Consider the following 12,029-nt stretch of genomic DNA (forward strand, 5'->3'; position numbering starts at 1 on the left):
TGTGCGCAAATGGACTCTAAGCAAAAACTTTTTTCACGTTTCTCTTGTCTGCCGTGCTCACTTACCTTTAGCAAGGACTACTTAAAATATCTGCAAGTTTGAACTGAATCAGAAAGAACTAAATCTTTAGCTTTTTTGCAGTAATTGAGTCAAGTTCAGTTTCACACATGTTTATCAGGGATCATTAATTAGTTCACTTTGATTCGATCAAGAGCAAACTAGTCTTTTGTCCACCATGCATATCGTACAATTTTAGTCAGTACAGTTACTATCGGGTAAAAATAGAGATTTTCTGTACTGCACCTGTTTCGGCTAAATGGATTAATTGTGCAAAATCTCTTGGCTGCTCAGAGCAATTTTGGTCTTGAAAAATGATAGGAGTGCAGTTCTAAGCAAAGCGCAACACAAATGCTTCATTTTTTCTATTTCAGTTTGACAAGATGCTCAATTGGTTTTAATGGACTTGAAGAACAAGTTAACATTTACCTTGACTGCTTGCAGAGGAAATGAAACCTTGTAAACTTTCATTCTGTTTGTTGGTTAAAGTTCTCTCTCCCAATTCCTCAGAAAATTAATATTTGCGTTAATTTTTTTTTTACAAAACTACTGTGATGGTTTCTTTTGTTCAGCTGATAGATAAAATGTTTTGTTTCAGACTTCCTTCTCTATTTCAGAAGATATCCGAAATTTGAAACTGTCTGCAGAAGAAGTTCTAATTTATTGTCTATCTGAAAAGGTGCGTCCATTCTTAGAGTTTATCCATTTATCCTATACAATCTGCTCTCTATATATCCATTATGGTTACAGGAAGGGATTCTTAAAACAAACCACAGAATAACTCGGAAAACTGATCCATTATATTGAAGTGTGCAAAAAAGGTAAAACTGTACGAAAATACATAGGAGAGAAACCAAAAAACATGAGCGGCGTGCACAGCTATTCCTGAAAGCCCTCAATTCTGGATACTGTTTAATGACAACTCGAACGGCCTCGAAACTTACTCGTGAATCATCTGAAAATGCTCTCTGAGTTGTGAACAACGGCCACCAAATACAACTACAAGCGTGAACAATAGACACGATGAGTGACGTAATTGTGTTGGCCATTCCTGTTGCCTTGGCGTGTGCAATTGTGGCGGTGCTTGTGGTCGCCCTCATGAAGTACAACAGGTACTCCAATCAAAACAAAAACAATCGAAAATTGGGACTTAACAAATTTGGTCTTAAACTTGGTTTGATTATCGAAACCGTTTTGATTTTTTTGCTCCGAACACTGAAAATTGATTTCAACTTTTTTGACGTGTTTATTTTAACAATTTTTTCACGCAAAATGTTGATCGCATAGAAAACATTTGTATGAAAAAAAAATCCCAGCGAATATCGATAATGATCGCTTCTCGTATCGATAAAGGCTTCTCGTATCAAGCGGAGCTCTGAATAATCTGCCCAAAAAAGGTGCTTTGAAAAAATGCGTCCAGCGTGAAATATCTTCTTAAAATTATATTCAGGACAAAAAACCATTCAGAGAGAACTCAAAAAATCTGTTTAAATCTGTTAAATAAAAACTCGAATGTTTGAAAAAAAATACGTCGAGCGCGAATATTCTATCCTTTTTTCGAAGCTATGAACACTATTTAAAATAACAATCATACCTTCAAGATATTCTAATCAATGGATTACAAAATATTTAACAAACAAATCGTGGGTATGTTAAGCAAAGTCGCAAATGTTTAGAAACAAAATATCTAATAAAAAATTTTATAGCTAAGTTTTGTTTCAAAATATAAGATTATGCCAACAAAGAGCTATGTTTTAAAAGAAAAAATTTTTTTGTGAAATGAGACATCGAACTAATGGATCTTGCTGATGTTTTTACAACGATAAGAAAAGTTAAGAAACACAATATCTAATAAAAAATTTTATAGCTAAGTTTTGTTTCAAAATATAAGATTATGTCAATAAAGAGCTACGTTTGACAACAGAAAGATTTTTGTGAGATGAGAGATAGAACCAATGGATCTTGCTGATCTTTTTTACAACGATAAGAAAAGTTTAGAAACACAATATCTAATAAAAAATTTTATAGCTAAGTTTTGTTTCAAAATATAAGATTATGTCAACAAAGAGCTACGTTTGACAACAGAAAGATTTTTGTGAGATGAGAGATAGAACTAATGGATCTTGTTGATCTTTTTTACAACGATAAGAAAAGTTTAGAAACACAATATCTAATAAAAAATTTTATAGCTAAGTTTTGTTTCAAAATATAAGATTATGTCAACAAAGAGTTACGTTTGACACCAGAAAGATTTTTGTGAGATGAGAGATAGAACTAATGGATCTTGCTGATCTTTTTTACAACGTTAAGAAAAGTTTAGAAACACAATATCTAATAAAAAAATTTTATAGCTAAGTTTTGTTTCAAAATATAAGATTATGTCAACAAAGAGCTACGTCTGACAACAGAAAGATTTTTGTGAGATGAGAGATAGAACTAGAGGATCTTGCTGATCTTTTTTAGCACGATAAAAAAAGTTTAGAAACACAAAATCTAATAAAAAATTTTATAGCTAAGTTTTATTTCAAAATATAGGATTACGCCAACAAAGAGCTATGTTTGAAAAGAAAAAGATTTTTGCGAGAAGAGAGATAAAACTAATGGATCTTGCTGATCTTTTTTACAACGATAATAAAAATTTAGAAACACAATATCTAATCAAAAATTTTATTGCTAAGTTTTGTTTCAAAACATAAGATTATACCAACAAAGAGCTATGTTTGAAAAGAACGAGATTTTTGTGAGATGACAGATAGAGCTAATGGATCTTGCTGATCTTTTTTATAGCGAGAAGAAAAAAATTATTATAGCGTTTTTTTATTAATATAATTTTTGTGATTGTATGGTAAAACAAATTATATTGGCGGATATCGCTGAAAAGAGACTAGATTGATCTTGTATGAAAAACATTGACTTTCCTGGTATGATATACAGAAGAAACAAAGATTCCATTTCTAACTTACTTCTCGCGAATTAAAAGTGGTTCAATGAATTTTGTGACATTATAATCAAATGTTTTTGTCTCGGAATCAAAAATTGTCAGTTTATTTATTACTATAATTTCAAATTTTTTTTCAAGACGTCGTCAGATAATTTATTACTAACATTAAAAACTTGGTGCACACTGGGATAAAAATTAGCGATAAATTATATCAAAAACATGGTCAAAAGAATTCCACAAAAATATCCAATATAATCATTAAAAACTTTCTATAGAATTGAGTCAGTCCAAAACAAAAAATGCATCAAAACTTTATCAGTTTATCAATCTAAATCGCGTTTTGAGTGAAACATATATCAATATTTTTGAAAATAAATCATAGAATGATGAAACCTTTGCCACAACAAAATCAAAAAAAGTCTGGGATACTAACAACAAAATCAGACTTTGTGCAAAAACATCCATTGAAGTTATGCACATTTTCATTAACAATCAACCTAGAGGCCAAATAGTAATAAACTTTCATTAGAAAAAAATTTACTCTGCCCATTTTTGAGCGCAAAAATATGCCAGATATTTTTCCTAAATATCATTTCACACCAGTGTTCGCTTAATGTGGCGTCTGTTGCATTGATGCTTTTATGTATAAGTTCAATTGATCAGTTAATAGTTAATTGTTATGGAAAGTCAACCCTCTAAAACTGACTTTTGTATAGTGTTAGTAAAAAAAGAACGAAAATCGTATTATAAACTCTCTTTACATTCAATGGAATAAGCTTTTTTGTATGGACTTATATGACCTGTTCTGTATGAAAAGTACGTACATATAGCATGAACCAAAAAATGAACCAAAATTGGACTTTAAATATCCCCAGTACAATTCAAAATCTCATAAGAATCCTATATCTTGTGAAAATGAATTCGAGAACTTACAAAATCCTTACAACATGTAAGCACCAATAATTTTATTTTTTAATTTTTTTAAGAATCTTACAAGATTTTGAATTTCGGTATAAAAATTAACTTCAAAAATTTATCTGCACGAACACTGACCTAACTCAAATCTTACCAAAAAACACCTTTTGGAGCCTCATTCTGATGTTTATTTAGCCCTCCTATGCTTCCAATGCTTATTTAGAATGAATCAATGAAACTTATTCAAGAACCTAACCATGAGTTATTTTACTTTTTCATTTTCTTATATGAGTTTTTCAATTTCTACTTTTTTTGTATGAATCTTAAAACGTAATTGGTTTTCTTACAAGACTCCTATCAGAGTTTACTCCCCCCACCTCCCTGCCCGTTTACCTCAACCGCCATTTATAACATAACATAAAGTATTAGCATAACTGTTTTCAAACTAACAAAAGACCAGCAAATTGCGTGAATTATGCCAACAAAGAGCTATGTTTGAAAAGAAAAAGATTTTTGCGAGAAGAGAGATAGAACGAATGGATCTTGCTGATCTTTTTTACAACGATAATAAAAGTTTAGAAACACAATATCTAATCAAAAATTTGATTGCTAAGTTTTAATTCAAAAAATAAGATTATGCCAACAAAGAGCTATGTTTGAAAAGAACAAGATTTTTGTGAGATGAGAGATAGAGCTAATGGATCTTGCTGATCTTTTTTATAGCGAGAAGAAAAAAAATTATTATATCGATTTTAGTAACATAATTTTTGTGATTGTATGGTAAAACATATTATTTTGGCGGATATCGCTGAAAAGAGACTAGATTAATCTTGTATGAAAAACATTGACTTTCCTGGTATGATATACAGAAGAAACAAAGATTCCATTTCTAACTTACTTCTCGCGAATTAAAAGTGGTTCAATGAATTTTGTGACATTATAATCAAATGTTTTTGTCTCGGAATCAAAAATTGTCAGTTTATTTATTACTATAGTTTCAAATTTTATTTCAAGATGTCGTCAGATAATTTATTACTAACATTAAAAACTTGGTGCACACTGGGATAAAAATTAGTGATAAATTATATCAAAAACATGGTCAAAAGAATTCCACAAAAATATCCAATATAATCATTAAAAACTTTCTATAGAAATGAGTCAGTCCAAAACAAAAAAATGCATCAAAACTTTATCAGTTTATCAATCTAAATCGCGTTTTGAGTGAAACATATATCAGTATTTTTGAAAATAAATAATAAAATGATGAAACCCTTGCCACAACAAAATCAAAAAAAAATCTGGGATACTAACAACAAAAGCAGACTTTGTGCAAAAACATCTATTGAAGTTTTGCAAATTGTCATTAAAAATCAACCTATAGGCCAAATAGTAATAAACTTTCATTAGAAAAAAATATACTCTGCCCATTTTTGAGCGCAAAAATATGCCAGATATTTTTCCTAAACATCATTTCACACCAGTGTTCGTTTAATGTGGCGTCTGTTGCATTGATGCTTTTATGTCTAAGTTTAATTGATCAGTTAATAGTTAATTGTTAAGGAAAGTCAACCCTCTAAAACTGACTTTTTAATAGTGTTAGTAAAAAACGAACAAAAATCGCATTATAAACGCTCTTTACATCAAATGGAATAAGTTTTTTTGTATGGACTTATATGACCTGTTCTGTATGAAAAGTACGTACCCGCATCCAATTTTAAGCGTTAATAATCGATTATATTACGATTTTAGTACCTGTATCACTAAAATTGAGAAACAATCAATTTTAATCAATTAATAATCGATTATAAAACTCCTTTTAAAATCAAATTATAGTTAATTATAATTCATTATAGTCGATTATAATCGATTATTTATTCGTTTATTTTTTGATACAATTATAATCGATTATATTTGATTATAATCCATTATGCTTTTTGTGGACGTTGGTTCCTATGAAAAATGAGAAAATTTTTTAAAAAGTTTTCCAATTAATTCAAAATATTAAGTTTTTTTTTTATTTCCTCCCCATTCGAGTTGTTTTGTGATGCATATTTTAAGCTTTTTTAAACACCAAAACATCAGCAAATTGATTTAGTTTCTTGATTGATTCGGAAAATTTATTTTTCATCTACCGCGAGAACCTTTCCACTCATATGAAAGGATCTCTATGAAACTTTTGTTTCGTGGTAAAACTTTGTAACAGATGAACCAAAGTGTTCAAGAGATCTATCTTTTAGAGATTTTCTTATTGACACAAAAAAAAACCCATAAGATATAATTCGAATGTAGGAAAATTTCGGCAAAATAAGAGATTATAATCGATTATAGTCGATTATAATTGATTTTAAGGGTTTTTAGTAAAAACTATAATCAATTATAATCATTTATAATCTCTTGGAAAATATCAAGAATATAATCAATTATAAATCCCTTAAAGAACTAATTTTGGTAATTATAATTGATTATAATTGTCAAAAAATCATCATAATAATCCGTTATAATCGATTATTTATGCCTAAACTTGGATGCGGGTACATATAGCATGAACCAAAAAATGAACCAAAATTGGACTTTAAATATCCCTGGACTTAGTACAATTCAAAATCTCATAAAAATCCTATATCTTGTGAAAATGAATTCGAGAACTTACAAAATCCTTACAACATGTAAGCACCAATAATTTTATTTTTTTATTTTTTTAAGAATCTTACTTGAATTTCGGTATAAAAACTAACTTCAAAAATTTATCTGCACGAACACTGACCTAACTCAAATCTTACCAAAAAACACCTTTTGGAGCCTCATTCTGATGTTTATTTAGCCTCCTATGCTTCCAATGCTTATTTAGAATGAATCAATGAAACTTATTCAAGAACCTAACCATGAGTTATTTTACTTTTTCAATTTCTTATATGAGTTTTACAATTTCTACTTTTTTTGTATGAATCTTAAAACGTAATTGGTTTTCTTACAAGACTCCTATCAGAGTTTACTCCCCCCACCTCCCTGCCCGTTTACCTCAACCGCCATTTATAACATAACATAAAGTATTAGCATAACTGTTTTCAAACTAACAAAAGACCAGCAAATTGCGTGAATTTTGTTCACAGACTGAAACTAACTTTTGGCTGAGTAAAAAAGAGTTGTCCAAAAACTCCGTTTCGTTACGGTCGTCTAATTTGCTTGTCACCTAATTTTCTAGGCCCTGAGTAACATTCTACTCGCACCGGAGTTCAAGGAATAATAACCGATCATATTGGAAACCTGTTCTTCAAAATGTTGTCATTATAATCAATTATTGTTGCAAAGTTGGACCACACAATCGATTCTATTGTCACTTTTATCGATTGTTTTCGTGAAATCACAATCCATTTAAAATCCTTTATAATTGACTAAAACGGATTGTAATCTCTACATTTTTTTTTGCAAAATCTTTTGCAAAACTTGCTACATTTCTGCGTTACTCACGGCCTACTCGCCTCGCAATCTAAGCCTACTCGAACTAAACCCCCATCCCCATTTGCCGTACCCTCCACTCCCATGATTACTAAAGTTTGGCCCCAACCACAGTTTCCCCAGCCCCACCACAGTTTGTTTACCGTTTTGCATGGTGACGGGGAGGGAGGTTACACAGGTGTTCCACCCTCCCCCCTTTTTTCCCGCCCACGCTCAGCAAACGGAGGGAGGGTTGAACTATGAGGGGGGGGGGGGGGGGTAAATGAGGAGGGGTAAACTGGGGAGGTGTATATCATAAACCCCCGCTCCCCCAAATTGTAAAAATACACCCCCCATAAACATGGGAGAGGAGGGTAGGGCAAATGGGGATGAGGGGGGCGAATGGCGGTTGTGGTAAATTGGCAGATAGGTTGGGGGAGTAAACTGAGGGAGTGCAAAACAGGGAGAAAAATGGGGGGGGGGGGGAGGGTAAACAGGAAGGAAAACAGGGAGGGGGTAAACGGGGTATGAAAGACAAAAAATATAAAAATTGAAAAGTGAAATGTAACATTTTATGAAATCTAATACATAGCAACTGCACAAAACAGAAAAGCGATAAATTTGAAAAAAAATGTATATTTCATGACTGACCTCTCGAAAATCCACTATAATTGATTATAATCGATTATGCGGAATTTTTTTGGCAAAAAAAATCTAAGAAAGTTAATCCATTTTTTAATGGATTCTAATAGATTATAATCGAATATATTGGATTACATTGAAATTTAAAAAAATACTACAATTTTAATCTAATTTTGATGGGTTATAATCGATTGTTTTTGTAATTTTATAGATTCTGACTATAACATGACAATGTAATCGATTATGATCCATGGAACTCCACTGCGGAATAAATTTGTGATGATCGATTGCAAACCTAGCTTTGCCAATGAGGAGAGAGCAATTAACGCGATCAAAACGTAGTGAGTTATGACCGATGGGTATAACTCATAGAGTAATTTCGGATAGGGTACACCGTCTGCTCGTCACGCTATCTTATTTTCGGCCGGATAGATTCGTGCAACTTCTTAGTCTAATACCGATCCTAATCTTACTCTTATACTATCTAGTCTCAGGTTGTTTAACTAGTCTCTGCTAGGCTCAATAGATCTAGGGTATACTGGTTTATTGCGGCTGCTGAAGTACTCGGGAGAGTTCAACTAATTTCTAAGTTAAATTCAAATCTCTCTGGTGCTGAAATTACAAGTAATTTCAGCACTTACAAATAAGTGGATTGTTAGTTAGATGGATCATGATTGGTTAATGTTAAATACTTTACATTGGTAAAATATCTAATTTATCCAATCATAAAATGTAGTTTAGATCAGGTTCCACCCATCCGGGTTTTACAGAGTTTTTTAGAATAGTCTTTCTGCAATTCAAAAGATGGATGATGGACGTTGGTATTTGGCGAACATCTTATTTCTTCTGGGTTTTCTTATTAGAGAAGTCCCAGATTCAATCGTTGTGTCTTCTCAAGACAACGACTGGGTTTTCGCAACAAACTCAAATCTGATTTCAGAATGGTTGGCTATGTCAGGTTTTTCTGTTTCATTGGTGAGAACTTCTTTGTGTTTGACCTTGTCTGGGAATGGCGTGGAGATTGTGCGTGGAGGGGATGCCTGGTTACTCGGATCTGTACGTATACTTGAACATCGAGGTGGTCATTGGTCTAGTTCAATGAAGTCCTTTTCTGCGAAGTCAAGTCGTACTCTAAATCCTTTGAGTTGTGATTGTGGGCGGCATATTGATTGTAGTTGGCCATTCTTTCTCGAGTGTAGTAGGGTCGTTTTGTCTTTGGATGTTCGTCCTTGGTGTTGTATTCTGATCTATGTATTGCATAATGTAATTTACATTTTATAAAACTTTTATTAGTTTAATATTTTTTAATTATGATTTTAGTTAGTTGTTTTCACAAAAGCTTTTTGTTTTAGTTCAGTTATTTTGAAGAGTTACTCACCCTTGAGTAGCTCTTATTAAAAATAGGAGTATGGTCACAAAGCGTGGATGTAGCGCGGTGGGTTAGGCCGGCTATAGAGCATGCTCAGGACGTCCTTCCTGGTGGGTTAGGCCAGGAGTGGGATATGATTGCATGCGGTTTTTGTGAGAGGTCCTGTTATGTGACAACGTTTTATGTTGGGTTTGTTGTGGTTTTTCTTATGTTTTTGTTGGTTGTGTCCTTTTTTCAAAAATCAAATTGTTTGTGGTATGGGTTTGTCTTTCGACTTTTTTGTGTTTTATTATTTCTTTCTTAGACTTTATAATAGTCTTCAAAAGAATAAATTATCCAGTTTTAAACTGGGTTAATCCGGTTTGGGTACCGTTGGTTTCCTTTTCTTAGTCATGCTGTTATGCTATGTGTTGTGGTGTTTAGTAAGCTGCATTGGTTAGTTTTGTTTAGTATATAATTCCTTTCCAACCGGGTTAAAGGAAAGTTTGAAACGTGTTATCTTGTGTTAGAGTTATCGAGTGTGAAAGCTTGAAACTGAAATTCATTATTTTAAACAATTCTTCGTGGGCGAGCTGTGCGAATGTGGATAGAATTTCTGTGCGAATGAATGGAAATATCAAAAGGTTAGTACTGCATTTTCGTTTTATCAATTTACTACATAGAATTTTTAATTTTACTGCTATTTATTGGGAAAGATTAAGTTACAAATTTTCATCATAATTAGATTTACTGCTTGTGGGGGAAAAATTTATAAATTAAATTACTGCATTGGTATTATATTTATTTAATTGTTGGTGCAAAAATTTAATAGAGTTTTAAACAGTTTTGAAGAAGTTTGCTATTTTTTATTTTTCTTTTGTGAATTTTTCAGATGATCGTTGGATGAAGGCTAAAATTCTAAAGAAAACATGGATAAAGAATGGTGAGTTTCTAATATTTAAATTAGTTAGTAATATGTATAATTCATACTTACCTGTTAGTCGTCGGGGAAGAAACCGTGGGGGAAGATGTCGTGGATGAGATCTGAAGTTGTTAGTAATTTGGCTAAGATGCGGATGATATTTTTAGTTTGAAGCAGTGGCCAAAGCAATTGAAGTGCCTTAATGGTGGTTAGTTCTTCAGTGCCAACTGCAAATTCATAAGGTGTGTTTTGGATTAGATTATATAATTTGTGGTTGAATTTAGTGTTATGGATGAATTCTAAAATGGGGATTTCTATAGGTTGTACAAACTCGTGTGGGATGAGGAAGGGTCGGGATTCTTCTGCGTTGAAGGTCTTGGTGATGGGACAAAAGATATACATTTGGGTTATGGGATCATAATTTCGAAGAATACCATGAAGGTTAGTATCTTTAATGCAATATGTGAAGTTAAGAAAGAATGGTGAGGTGTATTTGGAATTGATGAATTGAAAACGATGGCGTGGTTGTCTGGAGGGAGTGTGTAGGTCAAAGTGATTTTGGATGAAACGATAATAAGTATATGTGTGTGTTTGTTTAGTGCGCAACATAATATCGTGTGAGCAGTGCAAATCTCTTTCATGTGGTGCAAGGAAATGAAAGGTTAGTGAAAATATTTGGAAGCGTTCTTTAAAACTTTCGTAGGCTTGCGTGTCTGTTAGTGCTTCTGAAATAATGTGGTCAAACTTGCGATCGAAGATATTTAGTGTAAATACATATGGTGTTTTAATGAAAAATTTCTCGGTGATTTGTGGGTTAGCGAAGCGATCGTCGTCTAAGAATTGATCTTGGTTAGTTCTGATGATGTTATGATCGTAATATTCTAGTGTATATTCATTAGCTCGGGGTACAGTGTGTGTTTTTAGTGATTTTTTATATCCAATGTAAGTAATTTGTCTAGGTGTTAGTGTTGTAGTGAGTCGATATAGCATGTCCTTATTTCGTTCTATATCGATATGAGTGTTAGATAAAGGTAAGCAAAGGGGATTTGTAAAATGATAATATGAGGTCCAAGGAAGGGTAGGCATTAAAACGTATTCGTCTACAAAGTTACGTGTCTCGTTAGTGTCATGAGGGGTGTTTAAGGTGTATTGTGGAAATGAGGGTAAGGTGATAGCTAAAAATTCTTTTGTGTTAGTGTGTTGTGGATGGTTGATATATTCACGGGCTGTTCCTGGTTTTGCTGGGAAAGGATGGTTGGGGAACTTCCTTTTAAAAGTGCGGTAAGCTCTATTAGTGCTGAGTGAAGATTCAGTAGTTGTGGATGATGGTGCTAATGATTCAGTATAAATTGAAGAGGGTGTAGGGGTAGGAGGGTTGGATGAATCTATTGTGGATGAGATTTGGTTTATGGTTGGGGTGTCAAGGTGATAGGGTTGTTGTTGTAGGGTAATGAAATTATCTAGTTCTGGGGAGATTCGGGGGGTGTCTGGAGAATGAGATGATTGGTCTGAGTGAAGTGAGGAGTAGGTTGGAGTGACTTGGGAAGCATAAGAGGGTGTAGAATTGGTTGGGTCAGGGTTATTTGGTAGTATGGGTTGAAAAGGGGGTTGGGAAAAATTTAAGGAATTGGTGTGAAAATTATTTGATGGAGATGGTTCAGAGTCGGCAAATTCATCGGGGGTTTCAATATTCGGGTTATTGAGTTGTGAGATGGAGTATAAAACTGAGATGTGTGAATTAGTATCGGAATTCATGCCGGATGTTACAT

The 12,029-nt window shown here is 32.9% G+C and overlaps 1 protein-coding gene across 4 annotated transcripts in view; it reads left to right on the forward strand.

Moving 5' to 3' along the window:
* Positions 1-12,029, forward strand: part of LOC134851711 (uncharacterized) — a 215,982-nt gene that overhangs the window by 67,746 nt on the left and 136,207 nt on the right. For 2 of the 4 annotated variants that reach the window (XM_063867924.1, XM_063867927.1), the window contains exons 2-3: positions 656-736; positions 808-1,169. In XM_063867924.1, the coding sequence (XP_063723994.1) occupies positions 1,081-1,169 (89 nt within the window). In that variant the 5' untranslated portion in view covers positions 656-736; positions 808-1,080. Of the gene's footprint in view, positions 1-655; positions 1,170-12,029 lie in introns of all 4 variants that reach the window. The other 2 variants (XM_063867928.1, XM_063867926.1) reach the window with 2 other exon arrangements.

The sequence above is a fragment of the Symsagittifera roscoffensis genome, chromosome 7, assembly GCF_963678635.1.
Source record: "Symsagittifera roscoffensis chromosome 7, txSymRosc1.1, whole genome shotgun sequence".
In the NCBI taxonomy this organism is placed as follows: Eukaryota; Metazoa; Xenacoelomorpha; order Acoela; family Convolutidae; genus Symsagittifera; species Symsagittifera roscoffensis.